Source organism: Pinus tabuliformis, chromosome 1_2, assembly GCF_031772625.1.
Source record: "Pinus tabuliformis cultivar Carrire ecotype Pingquan chromosome 1_2, CPIR1, whole genome shotgun sequence".
Classification (NCBI taxonomy): Eukaryota; Viridiplantae; Streptophyta; class Pinopsida; order Pinales; family Pinaceae; genus Pinus; species Pinus tabuliformis.
Window position 1 is genome coordinate 79,629,350 of NC_142298.1, and position 19,540 is coordinate 79,648,889.

At 37.4% G+C, this 19,540-nt stretch overlaps 1 protein-coding gene across 1 annotated transcript in view; it reads right to left on the bottom strand.

The window, feature by feature from the left end:
- Window positions 1-1,578: 1,578 nt before the first annotated feature.
- LOC149204520 (Trm112p-like protein) overlaps window positions 1,579-19,540 on the bottom strand; it is a 76,626-nt gene continuing 58,664 nt past the window's right edge. Inside the window, exon 3 of the mRNA XM_089393307.1 lies at window positions 1,579-2,184. Coding sequence (XP_089249433.1) covers window positions 2,065-2,184 — 120 coding nt within the window. The 3' untranslated portion in view covers window positions 1,579-2,064. The remainder of the gene's footprint in view (window positions 2,185-19,540) is intronic.

Consider the following 19,540-nt stretch of genomic DNA (forward strand, 5'->3'; position numbering starts at 1 on the left):
TATCTAAGATTTCTATAATGTTGGACTTTCATAGTTCATTTAATGAATGGCTAATGTATTAAATTGAATCATTTTTGTTTTTTAAGACCCTACAAATGTAACTGAACATAAACAAACTTCATTTTTTTTCTATGATGAATCAGATATAGGAATGTCAACTAAAGAGCTCAACAACACTTGTGAATGTTATAGGAATTTAACTATGCATTTTTGTTATATTAATAAAAATACTTTTTCTATATTTTTATTTTTACTTTTTACCTTGGGAAACGAAGAAAAAAAAAAAATATATATATATATATATATATATGAATTTTAGCAAAGATCTTTGGCTAAGCAATTTTTCTCATACTTTGTTATTGATGAATTCGAATATGAACACAAATCAGGAAACTATGCTACATGCAAGAGAACTCCCATCATTTTACTTTTGTACACACAAGGAAAATGAGCCCATTAGATGATAAACATTGCTACAACCCAAGTAAATGTAAATGGAAGAAACTTAATTATAGATATACAAGAACTTAACTTGATGTTTTAAATGAATATCTCAAACTATTTGATATGCAGAGCAAATTGATTGGTGTTGCAATTGTAAAGGGAAGCTAATATCTTCTACTGAAAGTTAATTAAAGATATTCAAGCACCTAATCTGATGTTTAAAATGACTACCTCAAGCTGTCTGAAATGCAAAGTAAAATTATTGGTGTTTCAGTGATAACTTGAGGCTTGTATCTTGATGAATAACAGTAAACACGTCTTTATCTTGATCAATCAGAATTAATGTGACCTACGTCATGCATAATTATAAATAAAATAGTAAACATGATTTATGATGTAAACGAGGACATTACTATCTTCAACAGAACTGTTACAACTTAGGGGGTTTCTGTCCAGATCTTTCAATCTAGCTATAAGGTTTTAACAATCCAGACGTCTTGGTCCAAAATTTAAATTTTACACGAATCCGACAAACTCACTGGTAATATAGGATCCGTTACCCACTATATATTACTTCTCCAATTACAATTGTGCCATGCAGGATTTGGAGTACATGGTACAAAAGACAGTCCAATTTAACAGTCAATACTTGTTGAACTTCGATTTTCATTTACTTATTTGCATTCTAGATGGCTTCAACTAATGCAAGGATCTATTTGATATTCAGAAAAAGGTACATGTCAGGACAGTATATAGTGGTTAGGAATATCCAAATGACATGTGAAAGCATGCACAAAGTCTATACAGATCAGAATGCTCTCAGGAGGTTCACCATTCCTACTTGTATTATTCAGATATTCCTTGTGTGATCATACCTAAATAAAACTCTTTCACTGAAATGTCTTTTGATCGTGTAAAGCCTAAAAGGGAGTTCATTGAGACTTGCATGGAAATTTCTATCAAACAGGATACCTTGTCACTTTATAGATGTAAACTAATAAGCTAATAGCCGCATCATGGAAGAAAACGAATGGTTTTTCCAATTTTTAGTTAATAACCAACAATATTTGCAATTGTTAGCATACGTACCAACATAATTACCTTCATAATGTAACAGAGCAATAGAAGCCAATATTGCTAAACATAATGCAATTGTCAATAGAGAATATACAATTTTTGGTTCAGTGTCAGTTAGAAAACTTTCAGATATTAAATTTAACCAAGAACAGACAGGATTTTACAATAAATTGATAGTAGCATGTCATGAACAGCAAAGGCTTGATCAGCATGAGGCAGAATGAAGATATAACCTCGCATTCAGCTCTGACATGATCGTAACCTTAACATAAATTTCACAATGTTCTTAACATGACACAAGACCATGCAATTTCTATTGAACTAAGAGTAGCTTGAAATCTTTACCATGCTTATTGAAACACCAAGTCCATTGTGTAATGGTACAATGTTTACTTTGACTGATTTCTTTGCCATCTTGTTGCTGCATTACATAGTTCTATAATGACCAAAGACTGCAACATGTCTTTCTTCACATAACGTAGCATTAAAGAAGTTAACATCTGTAAATAAAATATTTAGTTGCATGCAAAGTGGACGCCCACACTATGTCTTCCCTTCCACAATCCTATTTACATCATCAGATGAAGACACAGTGTCTGATGCATCTTTTGTATTTAGCAGTTGCCCATCCACTGGTACTAAACATGGAATACCATCAATAACCTGCCAAAAATATGGGTTAGATACTATGAATAATAAGAAAATTTTAACAGATATCCTAAAGCTAGGATGGAAAAAAATGTTTGTTTGAACTATATTTCAAAGTAGTGTAGAAGTAAAAAATAAAATATCATTTTAAAACAGAACCTGGTACACAACAGTTTCATATTGTGCAGATCTACATGGAAAGTGAACCAACAAGGCACGCATGCATGTTTTAAGTGACAAGCATCAATTGGTACATAATCTCATATGAGGACAATCACTGGTTTTCATTCAGCCCCACTTTACTAAAGCAGGGAACCTCTCCATGCAGAAAGAACAAGTGTATCCTAAACAAATATCCAAATAAAACATGCCATCCTAATGTAAATTTGTTTTACATGTAACTTATTACCCACCCTTCAGCCGATAAGCAAGAGTCAGATATTCTTCCTGGCTCACAAAGAGCCTCAAGCAACAATTGGCTCACGAAGAGTGAACATGCCACAAGTGGGATTTAAACTTGGGTGGGGAGGATAACAAGTTCGCCTCTCAACCACCTGAGCGAGACCCAATTGACAATCATCCCAATGCACTCCTCTTCATACACATCACCACCTATGACCAAGCTCCTGAACATTCTGCCCAAGAGCAAAACTTCCAGTATCAGGGTGCCAAAAACAATCAACAATAGAGTACACAGGATGATAAAATTTTACAGGATTTACAAAGAGTCCCCATGTAATGGAATCATCAAAGTGAAAAACTTAATCCCAAATGCTTTAGCCTCTGCTCAACTGAAGACTTGCCTTTTTCTTCCTGTTCATATATGTATTCTACACTATTCTGTGTTGCTAATCCATAGCTAGCCATCCCTACAATCTTTAAAAAGGTTGCCCTGGCTTTAAGTTCATCTTGATTTCTAACTTGTCGAAGCCACTGCTGAATTCACCTTCATATTTTTCTCTAATTCCTTAAAATCCATTGCATGTTCGGAACCATTCATTCTCATCCTTAAGTGCCTTTGGACTATACTCATCATTTGGAACAATTTACCCTTTTTAAAAGTTTGCCGTCAAGTGCTCCAAGCTTATACTTCCCCACAATTTACATCTCCAGCTAGATCAAAAGAAAGCCAATTTTCCTCCATCCAAGCTATCATTTACACTTAAGGATTTACTGTCTTACATCAAGCTCTCCAAGAAGGCTTACATAACTGCAAACCTTGCCTCACACAATCCCTCACTTTGTTAATGCATGTTGTAACTCTCGCCCCATTGACAATGTGTACTTAGCAAGCTAATATATTTTCTCTTTCTTCTCTTGCCAGTACCCACTCCCTTTTTGTGACTTTCATTTTGCTCTTCCCCTTCCCCTATCATATGCCCATATATATTCTCTATATGTATTAGTATGTCTTCCAAGGATCTTTTGTTGAAGCTGGTTTTTAACCCATGTTCTTGGCTAACTCACAAAAAGAATCTAACACCAGTGATTCTTTCCTCCTCCATCAAACCATTGCTAACTCCAAGAGAGTTATTTTTATTGTGTCTCCTTATATATATATATATATATAAAGAGAGAGAGAAATACCTTATCCTTTTCACCTTTTCCAAATGCAGTATCTAGACACAGGACTCATCTTGTTCCCCAAAAGAAGAAATTCCCTTCTTAAATTCATCCAATTAGATAGTATAGATGGCTACAAGCCTTGTAGGAAGGAATTAATTTACTTTGGCTTACATAACTGCAACTTTGCCTAACACAATCCCTTACTTTGTTTAGACATGTTGTAACTTCCACGCCATTGACATTATGGACTTAGCATGTTAATATATTTTCTCTTCCAGTACCCACTCACTTTTCATGAGTTCCATTTGCATCCTCTCTATACATTAAATCCGTACATCTTCCAAGACTCCTTTGTTGTAGCCAGTTTTTTACCCATACTTTTGGCCAATACATAAAAAGAAGCTAACTCCAGCAATTCTTTCCTCCTCCATGGAACCATTGCTAACTCCAAGAGAGTTGGTTTCTATTATGTGTCTCCTTAAGTATGCAAATATACATATACCTTATTTTTTTCACCTTTGCCAAATGTAGTATCTAGAAAAGTGTAGGGCTTATCTTGTTCCCTAAAAGAAAAAATCCCCTTCTTTAATTTATCCAATTCGATAGTATGGACAGCCACAAGTCTTGTGGGAAGGAATCAATTTACTTTAGCATTCATGGACGTAATGGAATCAATAGTCATTTGTTCTCCTTCATCTATATCACACTCTTCTCCACACCACAGATTACCATCAACTTCAATCATTCTTCCTGGCTCCTAATACCTTCAGTTAATTTCCTAAAGGTTTGAAGTCCCCTCTTGGACACTTGGGAAACTATTGAAAGTTCCTTTTCACACACCAGTGAGCATCCTGCAAACTGCAATGTGCCCCTTGCTCAAAATAATCTTGCCTGTGATCCACAATAGGCCAAGCTATCCTTTAAAAGCATGAATGATGAATGCCTTCTTAGACAAAAGAAAGATAAGTTTCTTTTATTAAGGAGTAGCAAATTCTTTCACACGTTTTAAGGCATGCCAATCAAGATAAATTCACCTCAAAAATACAAGTCACAAAATTTTTTGTCATGTGGAATCCTCAAACCTCATTATTTCAGTTTTTTCAACCAAATCCCCATAAACTCTCAGGCCAACCAAATTCATGCCACTGCTCCAACTTTAGATAATTTGCAAAATTATTTTCACAAGCTAGAAAAGTTGAACATAACAAAGGTTTTCATCCTTTTTTTTAAGAATGGTACAAGTCATCCTTACGTCGTCCTTCAAGTATTCAACGAAGTAGTCTTCTCGGGTTTCTTTTGCAACTTGGATCGCACATTTCATCCCATCTCCAGAAAAAAGTGATACATCACCTTTTGAAAAATATTAAATCCATTACAAAAGGAAATTACTTGTACCAATTGTACCTCACTGTCTTTACATATACTTCTAGAATGTCCAAATGATGCAAGCTTAATGGAAAAAGAATTGCCATGTTTTCATCAACAACTAGCTCCCAGACTACATCCATGCCTTCAAAGCTATCGCTAAGGAATCTTCTTCCAAAATGTGTATCACTTCATGCATTTTCATAAGGGAATTATCTCCAAAAATCATCTCTTTGAGAGGTTTCACACACTTGTAATGTTAGAGAATATCATTGCATCAGTAATGAAGCTTTATCAAAGTGAAAGGTGTTGGAAACTAGGCAATTACTGAGAGGGAGGGTGAATGAGGAATTGTGTCTTTTAGCAATGACCAATTTCAAACTATTTTAACAGCCTTTTAACTTTTTCTTTAACAATTAGCAGAGTTATATAGGTGTTCAACAATTAACCACGAATTCAGATGCAAACACAAGCAACACATGTAGACACCAGATATAAGTGAAAACCCATAAAAGGAGAAAACCACGAATTTTGTTGTAGCTGTAAAGGCAAGCACCCACTCCCTCTTTTACATCAATTTTGAAGGCTTCTACCTATAGGAGGCTTCAACCTCTCTTTTATTTGCAAGATACGACTTGCTAGAAACACTCACCCCCACTTCTTACAGGCTCCAACCTATTCTTTTTCAGACTACGACCTGAAAGGAGACACCAATCCCCTAATACATGAAAGACTTATTTTGCTGGCCTACCTGACCTTTGATTCTGAATTATTTCTTCTCTTTGACTCTGTTCTATACTTTGTCTCTGCCCCCTTTACATTTGTCTATCTCCTCTACTCCTCTTCCTCAATTCTGTTTCACTTCTACTCCTCTTCCTTTTTCTCTCTTTGCTAGGCAATTCACGAACTAGGTCTCACAAAAATTCAATTCACTAGCAGCTCTGCATTCCAAAATCTATCTTTATATAACTCTATGTCTCTTTGTATTCCAAAAGTGTCTCTTTGTGGTCCACCTATTCGTTTCAAATTCTTTCACATTTTGAAGATCAAAACGAAACAAATGCATCTTGAAATATTCCGATTATGATTATTCATTTCAAATTGCAAGTTAATGATATTGTCATTTATAGAATCCAGAGAAAGAAAGCATGCTCCCTCAACTTCGGGATGTTGCCTAGTTTTCATCTCTGCGATCTTATACTCAGTTCATTTTTTGTTTCCATGTGCATCTATTCTGGAAGCTCTTTAGTTATATCAGTTAGTTCACAACTTTTGCTTGGAGAGGTATGCAACAACCAAAATGACTTGTTTGTATTGACTCCAACCAATTCTAATGCCACTAGCCTCATCAACCCATAGAATCCAGAGAAAGAAAGCATGCTCCCTCAACTTCGGGATGTTGCCTAGTTTTCACCTCTGCGATCTTATACTCAGTTCAATTTTTGTCTCCATGTGCATCTATTCTGGAATCTCATTAATTATATCAGTTAGTTCACAACTTTTGCTTGGAGAGGTATGCAACAATCAAAATGACTTGTTTGTATTGACTCCAACCAATTCTAATACCCCTAGCCTCATCAACCCAAAGCATAATGATTGATTAGTGTGCTCCCTTGCTGCCAAGAAATGTCCAGAGCGAGCTGACTTCTCCTCGAACTTACGCATGGTTTGTTGATGCAGGAACGAGTTTGGATCCAATCTGGTATCTCACCTGAGAAGTTTGAGAAGAATATACTCATTGATGCAATAGATAGCCTCATCAAGCACTACTGCGGTGAATAGAGTGCCAGTTGTTCACCAGGTCACCAATTTGTGTCCCCAGTTTAAAAGATTTGATTGTGAGTTGATTGAATGTTGAGAGACTTGGTTCAAAAGTTGCCTGGCAAAAGAGAGAAATAAAGAGGAAGAGGAGCAGAAGTGAGATAGAGGAGCAGAGAAGATAAAGGGGCAGAGACAGAGTACAGAACAGAGCCAAAGAAAAGGAAGAACTCATAATTCAAAGACCAAGTAAACCAACAAAGTAAATTTTAATTCTATCAGGGGATTAGTGTCTCCTTTCAGATAGTAGCTTGAGAAAAGAATAGGTTGGATCCTGTAAGAAGTGGGAGTGGGTGCTTCCAGCAAGTTGTAGCTTGTAAAATAAAAGAGAGGTTGAAGCCTCATGTAGGTAGAAGCCTACAAAATTGATGTAAAAGAGGGAGTGGGTGCTTTCCTTTACATCACAACAAAAATTTGTGGTTTTCTCCCTTTATGGGTTTCCACTTATATCTGGTGTCTACATGCGTTGAATGTGTTTCGTGTGTGTTTTCCCTCAAATTCATGGTTAATTGTTGAACACCTATATAACTCTGCTAATTGTTAAAAAAAAAATTAAAAGGTTGTTAAAATAGTTTGAAATTGGTCATTGCTAAAAGACAATTATTGATTCACACCCCCTCTCAGTCATTGTCTAGTTTCCAACAATTGGTATCAAAGCGGGTTCCTTTTGTATCAACCTAAGAGCTAGAAGGAAGATCTAGCTTATAAGAATGGCCAGTCAGGAAGAGTATTCAACAAATAAAGTTCCTTAGTTTAATGGTACTAATTATACCTTTTGGAAAATAAGAATGAGGGCATATCTCATGTCCCTTGGAAGTTGGTGCAGATGTCTGGGGCGCAATGGAGAATGGCTATGAAGAGCCGCCTGTAATAGCTAAGTTCTTTCTTGGAGTTGATGAAATTGTTAATGTCATGAAGGGTCTAGGTGAAAAAATTGAGTCTACAATAGTCCAAAATGTGTTGAGATCACTCCTTCCCAAGTTTAATCCTAAAGTATCAGCTATTGAAGAAATGTCTAACATTGAAACCCTAACAATAGATAAACTGCTTGGCTCTCTAACAGCATATGAGATAAGAATAACAAAAGGAAAGTCTACATCAAGAGATGAAACATTTAAAGCAAATAAAAAATCTACAAAAGACCAAGAGTGTTCATGTTCAGGCTCAGATGAAGAAGAAGCACAATTTGTAAGAAGATTGAAGAAAGGTAATAGTAAGTATAAAGGCAAACTTCCTTTTAAGTGCTTTAATTGTGGAAGAGTAGGGCATTATGCCTCAAAATGTCCATTAAAAAGGAAGAGAACAAGTCTAAAGGTAAAGAAAAGAAAAAATATAACAGAGTGAAGAAAGAGAAAAGATTTAAAAAGAAAAAAAAATTATACACAAGAAGATATCAGCTTCTATGAAGACAAATGAATCTTCTAATGAAGAGGGAATTAGTGATTTCATTCTTATGGCCCTAGAGACTCAATCTGGAGAACATAATTGAGTGTGAGTTGATTGAATGTTGACAGACCTGGTTCGAAAGTAACACGGCAAAAGAGAGAAATATAAAGAGGAAGAGGAGCAGAAGTGAGATAGAGGAGCAGAGAATATAAAGGGGAAGAGGCAAATTACAGAACAGAGCCAAAGAAAAGGAAGAACTCAGAATTCAGACCAGACAAACCAACAAAGGTAATTTTAATTCTATCAAGGGATTGGTGTCTCCTTTTAGGTAGTAGCATGAAAAAAACAGGTTGGAGCCAATAAGAAGTGGGAGTGGGTGCTTCCAACAAGCTGTAGCTTGCAAAAGAAAAGAGAGGTTGAAGCCTCCTATAGGTGGTTGTGTTGGTTGATGTAGCTTGGACAGGTGTTCTAGCCTCAGGTGATGTCAATGAGGCTAGGAACACAAGAGCAGAAAATATCTCCAAGCCCAAGTTATTCTTTTGAATGGAAATGTCTTAATTAAATTAATTAATTAGTTTTAATTATTTTCCTAAGTTTTAACTTAGGGAAATAGATTAATTAATTAGTAATAATTGAGACATGGTCGATTTTCCTCTAGAGACTTCTAGAAAAGTTTCTAAGTGATCTTAGCCATCGATTAGATCATTTCAGATCTAGATCTTGGTCGTTGATTTCTCAACAAGAGATTATAAAGGAAATCAATGGGAAGCCTTGGAGATCATGATCATGGTTATTGGTGTTTAACACCAGCGAGGGTTTTAGCAGTAGTTGAAGCAGTGAATATTTTCCAGGCTTTTCTTTCATCAGTATTCTTCTAGTTTCCGAGATCTGAAGGAGGAATTCTCCCAGAGTTCTTCTGCAGACAGGGAGGCTGAGTTATTGAGGTTGTGAGGGTTCCAGGAAGGTTGTTTTCTCTGATAAAGGCCAATATTCCTTGTGGAAGCAGTGTTTGCCAGTATGAGGTCATGTTAGGTTGCAGAGGGAGGTTGTGAGCCTTCCAGGGGTTAGATCGACTTGTGGAGGTGAAGAAATATTTTACCGGAGCTTTGTAGACATTTGGCAAGAAGTATTGTAATATTTATCAATTGCAGAATTTGTTGAAGATAATAATAATAAAACCCTCAAATCTAAAGAAATGGTTTTCCCTTCGAGGTTTTTCCAAGGAGGTTTTTGTTGAGAAATGTAGGGCATCATGAATTAGGTGATTTCTCTTTAATTAGTAACTGCTTGTGAGAGCCTTTTATAACTTTAGATTAGGATTTTCTTCACTTAAGTTATTTAATGTTTTTCTTCATCAAACAACTACCAATGCATAAACAAGATAGACAAGAGACACAGAATGTAGGCTATGAGCCAGGGCCAAAACCTCTCACTCTTTGAGAGGAAAACCAGCACAAAATTCTTCTTATAGAGATTTCAATTGACGAATACCAAGACCAAGACCCTTGACCTATTTTCCACTCCAAGACCAAGACACAAGTTCTCTTGACAGTCAACCTTCTTCTTGACTCCTCTTCCACTTCGACCTTCTTAGCATTGAGACATTGTCACCACCGAGATCTTATCACTGTCTTCACATCAAGATCTCCTTTACTGTGAGACCTCCTCGTTGTCATATTACCGAGACCTTACTTCTGTGATGGCACCGAGTCCTTTTTCTACATGATAACATTGATTCCTTCTGTGGTGCACCGAGACTTCTTCCTAAGCTAGCACCGAGACCTTTTTCCTGAGATAGCACTGATATCTTTCCTTTAAGATAGCACTGAGACCTTTACTGAGATTCCACCAAGATTGTATCACTGTGGTGAGACTTCATTACTGTGTGTATACTACAAACTCTTGTTGTAGTAGCACCGAAGATAAGATCACCTATCCGAGTTCCCTTTCTGAAATGCTTGTCACTGTAACTATGATCCGAATTACAAAGGTAAACCGAACTCCTTGACTCTTCATCGAACTGTAGTCTCCTTACCGAACTATGTTTCTCTTCCTCTCTGAAATAGTCATTCGAATCTCAGAGCTAATCCGAACTTCTGTCTTTGTGGAATAGTTTGAGGTGCCTATTTATAGTAGTCTCCTATGAATATACGTTGACAAGACCTTATGAAGGGTGTGTCTCTAATCAGGTGAGCCGAAATTAGTCTTCTACTTCATTTTGAGGCCGACTTTGAAGAGGAGAACTTGTGCTTGTCTTTGGAGGGCTTCTAGACAATTCTATAGACTCAGATACATTGTACCATGCCCAAGAAGGGTTCTTCGTGACATTGACTCTTTTGACAAATCCTAAAGGCTCACAATGGGAGCCATCTAAAAATAAAATCTCTTGCTCATCAAACCCATGAAGCAAGTCAATAATAATTGTATTTTCTTCTTTACATCATTTACAAAAATCACAATGACATGTCATTATAAAGACCAAACCTAGTTACACTTTTCAGCACTCCCTCTTAACTAGGGAGATATTTATAATGGTACTTGGCCATTCTCAATCTGAAGAATTTCTCATAAGAAGAATCGGATTGGTAACCCATTTATATAACATCATATCAACCAGCATTGTCACATAGCAAGGCCTTGACTAACATCTCTATCTCTCCACAAGATCTGAGCTCAATGTTGGCGAGACCAATGATTTATAGACACCCTAATCATTGTCTCTCCTGGAACATACCCCACCCGGGTTCTCAAGGTGTGTTCCACTAGGACTATTCTTATCTTGGATTCCTAGTCCTCAAAGAATATCGGTCCTCTACGACTACTCTTATCTTGGATGCCCTATCTCATCCTCAAAGAGCATCAAATGCCAGATGTTTACCCAATCCTCCATTTTGTCTTCCCAGGTGAAGACCAAAATGATGTGTCTATCTCCCCCTCTCAATTAGGGAGGACATATCTATTCCAATAAAGGAATGTACTCATTTCTATGAAATGAATGTACCTAAGCTCCCTCTTAGCTTAGGAATTTCCAAGTTTCTTCCAAGTAAGAAACTTGTTTCCAGACTCCCTCTTAATTAGGGACCTACAGCAGCTCCTCAGGTGGTGATAGATCCCTATACTACTAGTGTAACCCCTTATTGTTATTAGTGCAACCCCCTTATTATATTGTTGTGCCCATCTAGTCCCCATATTGTTATTATTGTGCCCCATAGAAGCCCAATATTGTTATTGTTGTGCCCTTACATTATTATTGTTATGTCGGCTCTGATTATATTATGACCTCTTAGACTCCTATATATAGAAAGGAGGTCTTGTCATTTGTATCATCCAAGAATTGTTCATTTGTGTAATGTAAAGGAGGTTGCCCCCTCGAAGAGGCTGATTTTAAAGTCGTTGATCTATTTTTCTATCTTTTTGTGAGTTGGTTTCATAACAGGTGGAGATGAGAAGACAACCAACTGCTTGAAGAGCTCCTTCCTTTGATGTCATTAATTTCTTTGTCACAGAGTCTTCATCTTTTGGGATTTTTTCATAGGGCACAGACCATCCATCACTTTCATCCATGAGTCAACCATGTCATCATTCCTTTCATCAGAAAGAAATCCATTAGTCTACATCTCGCCTTGCTTCATGTCAGGCTATCTTCTTCGGAAGGATCTTACATCCTTCTACATGGTCCTCTTGGAAGACATCCACAGTTCTTCCCTTGGCAGTCCTGCATAAGCCCATCCAGATATTTGTTCAAAAATAAGAAATGAACACTTAAATCAAAATTACCTTTGTGATGGTCTTTCATCATGACATCTTCCAGTTTGCATCAGCATCCTGCATACATGTTGACATATCTCCCAAAGATATCCATTGTCAAGGGTCTCCATCTTTTTCAGACTTCCATCAGAGTCTTCATATCTTTCCGGGAGATTTCCTAGTCAAATCTTCTAGTTCTTGGATGTTGATTGCCTTTTCCATGGTTGCATAGTCCACGATCTCTTCCTTCCTTTCTTCACATATTTCATTCCCAAGAACTTCCAATCAGAGTTCCTCTAAATACTGTCAACCACCTCATTTTCATATGAGGACATATTATGTTGATTTCATCTAGTGTGACCCATGCCTTCCTACATCCTTTCATAGGAGGAGATTCCTTTCCTTTGATCATGCTTCTCAAGATAGAGCAGTGATCCATGTTACCTGCAACCATATGACATGACTTTATAGTACAAGCATACATACCTCATTTACCTTTAGGTCATCTAGGCTTCTTTCAGCAGCTTCCTTGGTTTAAAAGAGCTTCAACCCTTGATCTGCTTCATCTCTTATGTCATCATACCATCATCCCATGAATTCCACAAGTTGGAGTTCCTGATGAAACACTTTCTTCCTCTCTAGATTGGTGAACCTTTTGATGAATATTCCATCAGAGAATCTTGAGGATCTTGCATATCCCTATCCAGCAGATGTTACCTTTTGATGTATGATGAGCCTTGTCCTGGATGACTTCTTCCTTTCCTTAAGTTTCCAATGAGGTTCCCAAGAGCTATATCCTTCATATTTGATTGCCATAGATTTTGTTCCAGTTGTCCTTCATGTTTCCCTATGGTGATGTCACGAGCTCTTGCTTCTAATGCTTTTCCTCTTTCTTGGACTTCCTTCTTTTCAGCTTCCTCCATTTCTTCGGTGAAATGGGCTTCTTCTTCATCTTTCTAGATATTGCCCTTCTTGAACTTAGGACAATCTTTCCTATAATGCTCCTAGCATTGAATCTTAGCTATGTTCCTCTTTCCTTCCGATAAATGTTTTAACACTTTTTGCCCTCAACCTGTCATCTCCTATCTTGCATAGAAACCACAAGTTGTTGAATGGGATAGCTTTCTTATCCTTATAAACATTTGTTACCTTGTTCATCATTTAATGCATTTAGAACAACGAGGATTATCTCCTTATCTGATATCATCTCTCCCAAATCTTGTAGTTGAGATCTTATGAGGATATCCCTTCATCCTTTGATACCTTTGATTTGTGTAGATCAGATATAAGTGATATATAGCATTTTTAGAGAATAGTTCAACCAGCTTCTCACATATCTCATTTGATGTCTCCAATCCTGCTACGAGGGAATCCTTGACGGATTCCATAAGAATCTCTCGAGCCCTTAGATCCTTTTCCATGTATTCAGATAGTACTTTACCTTCATATGGTTTGGATACTTTTATAATAACTTTGTTTTCTTCAAGGACTATTTCTATCCTCCTTTTCCATGCAAGGAAGTTTTGATGACCCCAACCAGCTTATAGATCTCCTTGCACAATGAAATCATTTTACTAGATTAGATTATAGAATAAAGATACTTACTTGACAAGTGAAGATGAAATCTTCAACTTGATCCCTTTGATGGTGGTTGACGAAGATGTATTAGTGCCCCTTTTGGATGATAACACCTTTTGATCTAGCTCCCTTTGTTGATGGTGATTGATGAGGATGTCTTGATGCTTCCTCGGATGATCTTCTTTAAGGATAAGGAGGGGATCCTTGCTTCAATGAGAGGGAACTTGCCTTATAGCCTTTTGAAGATGATGGCAATGCCTTTAGCCTTCTTTGGATAACTAGCCTTCAAGATACTTCGACTTCTTCGGTGGTGAATGAGTGTAGATCCAGAAATGCTTCTAGGGTTTCGACTTTCTCCAAGATGATGTGATCTTTGTCCTTGAAGTGCTTCTCTTGGATGTCTATACTTTGGGCTACCTTGCTTTGTAGATCTCTTCAACTTGATGAGGGTCTTTGTGGTCTTTTGATGATGACTAGAGGATCCAAAATTTTTGTTGGTGTAGACTTCTTCTTTGATGTAGATCTCGAATTCACTTTGATATCCTTTGACTTGATTTGATGCCTTTCTTGAAACTCAATCCTTGAGTGTCTCGATAATATGCCCTTCCTTGACTTAGTCACCTTAGCTCTGATACCATGTTAAGGAATCTAGGGCATCATGAATTAGGTGATTTCCCTTTAATTAGTAACTGCATGTGAGAGCTTTTTATAACTTTAGATTAGGATCTTCTTCACTTACGTTATTAATGTTTTTCTTCATCAAACAGCTACCAATGCATAAACAAGATAGACAAGAGACATAGAATGTAGGCTATGAGACAAGGTCAAAACCTCTCACTCTTTGAGAGGAAAACCCGCACAAAATTCTTCTTATAGAGATTCCAATTGACGAATACCAAGACCAAGACCCTTGACCTATTTGCCACTCCAAGACCAAGACACAAGTTCTCTTGATAGTCAACCTTCTTCTTGACTCCTCTTCCACTTCGACCTTCTTAGCATTAAGACATTGTCACCATCGAGATCTTATCACTGTCTTCACATCAAGATCTCCTTTACTATGAGACCTCCTCGCTGTCATATTACCAAGACCTTACTTTTGTGATGGCACCGAGTACTTTTTCAAAGTGATAACACTGATTCCTTCTGTGGTGCAACGAGACTTCTTCCTGAGCTAGCACCGAGACCTTTTCCCTGAGATAACACTGATATCTTTCCTTTAAGATAGCACTGAGACCTTTACTAAGATTCCACCGAGATTGTATCATTGTGGTGAGACTTCATTACTGTGTCTATACTACAAACTCTTGTTGTAGTAGCACCGAAGATAAGATCACCTATTCGAGTTCCCTTTTCGAAATGCTTGTCACTATAACTGTGATCTGAATTACAAAGGTAAACTGAACTCCTACACTCTTCACCGAACTGTAGTCTCCTTACCGAACTCTGTTTATCTTCCTCTCTAAAATAGTCATCCGAATCTCAGAGCTAATCCGAACTTCTATCTTTGTGGAATAGGTCGAGGTGCCTATTTATAGTAGTCTCCTATGAATATAAGTCGAAACGACCTTATGAAGGGATGTGTCTCTAATTAGGTGAGCCAACATTAGTCTTCTACTTCATTTTGAGGCCGACGTTGAAGAGGAGAACTTTTGCTTGTCTTTGGAGGGCTTCTAGACAATTCTATAGACTCATATACATTGTACCATGCCCAAGAAGGGTTCTTCATGACATTGACTCTTTTGACAAATCCTAAAGGCTCACAATGGGAGCCATCTAAAAATAAAATCCCTTGCTCATGAAACCCATGAAGCAAGTCTATAATAGTTTTATTTTCTTCTTTACATCATTTACAAAAATCATGATTACCTGTCATTATGAAGACCAAACCTAGTTACACTTTTCAACAGTTTTGTCCAAAAATATCAATGTCCATTTTGCAATTGGCTTTTCTCAGAGTTTTCACAGTGTATTTTTGGTGAATATTGCAATCGTGTTTTTATTCAGTGTTTGCAGGAAAATAATTTTGCTCTGAATTAAATACATTGGATAATCACCAATTGATTGCAATAAGCGATATTTTTATCAATTTTTCACAGGGTGTTTACAAAAGCTTATGTAAAAAGGGAGTGGGTGCTTGCATTTACATCACAATAACAAAATGCATGGTTTTTCCTTTTATGGGTTTCCACTTATATCTGGTGTCTACATGTGTTGCTCTTATGTGTTGATTCTTATGTTGTGGTTTAATGTTGTTTACATGTTAGATCTGTTATTCATATGATGTATTGTTGCTTATCTAATAGTTCAGATAACTATTGAAAGAAAAGTAAAAAATTGGTAATTGATGACCATGAATGCACTATATTGATTCACACCCCCCTCTTAGTATAGTCAAGCTTCCAACAAAAGGTTGGATCCATACCTCCCAAGGGATTTTACAAACATCAAAATATTTTTTGGGATTAAACAAGGACAACTTGTCATCAACAATCTCGATTTATATACATATAAGCCATAGGTTACAACAATCTCTGAAAGAAACCACACATACAAAGATTATAATTGCCTCCTACACATGTTGGAACTTGGGACAGACACCCAATCATCCATGCAATTCCACTTCCAATGCTGGGACAAAATCCAACACCCATGCAAGTCTATTTGTGAAATTGGGACAAACACCAAACACCAATGTAATTTCCCCCTGCAACACTGGTCAAATCACCTCTAGAGTTGATTAAAGGAAATAGCAATATCCATGTCACATGCACTTACAACCATACAAACAACAAAAACCTTGTCATGGGTCACACATGTCTATGTAAGACTTACACCTAAATTATACCCATTTACAATTATGTGAACTTGGAATGTCTTCATCTCTTTAACTCTCCCAAGGTAAAATCTCTTGGGTCTTCCAGACCTAAAACACGTTGCTCTAACACCATGTTAAAAATGGAAAGTTATGGAATTTCATTACATAAGAACCAATTCTCCCTTCACCAGGGTCAAAGAATACAACCCACAAAGGGCATGCCATCTCACTCAATCTCTAGTCTAATGCAATGCATCTACCTTCCGTTTTACACGATTTCTATGCCTTCATCGGTTACATGAGAGACATTGTCCACATCTCTAAACCAGTGGCTACCAAACTTAAAAACAATAGTTGGGCTCCATTCATGTTGTAGTGGTTTGGATGTATTGTAGTCGAGGACAAATGCAACAGTTAGTGGGTCAATGTGTTCAAAGTTGTAGGGAATTGCTATTTTTGAGATATTGACTGTGTTTTTTGCCGGTTTGTCTATGTGGTGAAATAATGTGTTGCAGAGTGTTATTGCAAAGAAGAGAAGTTGCAGAAGATTGTTCATAGTAACAACATTGGATGATCTAGAGATCGATCTACTATGTGAGAGGCCCAACCTAGGATCACACATGAGTTGATCATTTAATTGTTGAGGAAACTATTTCAATGCATTGTACCTGCAGGGTCAATGGAAGAGATTTTTGTCATGGTTGAGGACTAAAGTGATGCATAGAGACTTTTAGAAAGCATGATGTATGGTGATATCTTTATGAAGTGATTCTTGGAAAGAGCTTGCATTGGTGTAAGTCACCAAGGTGTTACTATATTAGTTAAATTTGAAAAGTTCATTTAGTTGTATTAAAATTGTAAAAGGGTATACCACTACAAGATCCAAAATGGCATGAGCAATGCTTAATTTGGTCATGTCAATAGGAAGTGGGTCCATTGCTTACATTAGTTTAGTTCTAGCATTTCTAACAACGGTATAGACAAGATAGAGAGGTTGTTCCTTTATGAGAGTTGTTGACACTTGAGCAAGTGGGCTATTTGTTGGTTGTGGGCTCTTGATGGCATTGTAAACCTTAGTGTGATTCAAAGAGTGGCCATATATTTACAGCTTACGATGCAATCAATAACTTATATGGAGCATTTATTGTTGAGGATTGGCTAAAGACTTTACCAAGGAAGGCAACAAATTCGGTAAAAGATTCATAACAAGTGCTTCTCATGGGAAAGTGTTGGAAATATACAACCGATGTTGAAATTCTACAAGGTGTGTAGTAGAACATGATTTTCTGATAGATAATTTATTCCCAATGATTTTCAACCAATATTCTATACTACTATCATTGAATAATTACACTTCAAAAAAATATCAACAATAATTGAAGCGAAACAATAAAGATCATATTTAGATAGCCATGCACAATAGAGACAACAAATTTTACCATGGGAAACCCAACCTTGGGAGAAAACCCAACAACTTTTCTTTAGGAGAAATTATTCTTTAGCAAGGTTTACAAATCAACAATTTGTCTAAAAATATGTGCTAATATCAAATTCAAACTTGATCATACTATAGTCAAAATCTGCGGTCAATGCCCAATCAAACTCATTCAACTCTAGTCAACTCAATCCAAAAACAGAAATCAACTCGCTGGTCAAAACTCGCCCTTCTTCTCACACATGTAGTTGTCCAAGAGAGATAAGAATGATGGAGAAAACTTGCTCTTTGTTGATGTTGAAATGAGGCATCACAATGTCTATTTATACAAGTTGAATGGGTGTGATAACCCAAGGGATATGTCCCTTCACTGGCCTAGGCCGACATGACTTTCCTGGGCCAACTTTTTAGGCTGACTTGAAGACTATTTAGCAAAGCGGGAATACCTTCTGATGCTATACAAAAATCAACACTCCCTCTTGGCGAGGGAGGTATTATCTTTAGCTGAAAACAGATTTCCCCTCAGCTAAAATTTCTCCTCCACAGGAAAAGTTCATGAGCTTGCTATGTTGATGTAGTGTCTCCTCATATGCATGTCTATAGATATAGATCACTCCATCCCGAAACAGCAAATGTGAGCAACACAGGTCATTTACCTCCAGCCAAATCAGCATGGCTTCTCAAGTAAATGTATCCATCTCCCCTAGTCAAATCAACATGGCTTCTCAGGAGAAGGTTTGCCCCTAGGCCATTCACCCCCGACCAAATCAACATGGCTCCTTAGGTGGATGTATCAATCTCCTTTGGTCAAATCAATATGTCCCAGCCAAATCAACATGGCTACTCAGGAGAAGGTTTGCTCTACACTGTAGTTGCCCTAGGCCATTCACCCGTAGCCAAATCAACATGGCTTCTCAAGTGAATGTATCAATCTCCTCTGGTCAAATCAGCATGGCCTCTTAGGAGAAAGTCTGCCTGATCCTATAAGGACATCAACACTCCCTCTCAATGAGGGAGACATTATGCATCACGCCAAGCTTGTCTCTGAAGTATACAAAGTTCGCTCTAGACAGAGGCTTGGTGAGAATGTCCACAATTTGTTTGTCTGTGGATATGTACTGGAGCTTCACTACTCCCTTCTGCACCATGTCTCGGATGAAGTAATATTTGATCTTCGCCTAATCAAATAGCCCTACAAGTAGCTTCCAGAGCCACATTGTTTCCTGCCATGCAACATTGGTTGTGATATACTCTGCCTTTGTTGTACTGAGTGCGAGAGAAGTCTGCTTCCTGCTAAACCAGGAGATCATAGCCTATCCCATGTTGAAGTAGCACCCTGAGGTGCTCTTTCTGTCCTCTGCACTCTCAGCCCAATCCAAATCAGTATATCCCTGCAGCCTCACTTCACCACTTGAGACATATCTCAAACCATATCCAATTGTACCATGCAGGTACCTCAACATGTGCTTTGTTGCATGCCTCGGCTCAACCATAAACTGTAAAGCTTCCTTCACTAGATCCATCACCATAGCGGCTTTCTGGTCACTTTGAGTGGGTGCTACCTGTCATACTTAAGCAGATCCTCCTATGGCGACCTTGGTTGCTCCCTTTGTCACAGAAGCAAATCCTCTTTCCACTGTTGCTCCCTATGTTACCAA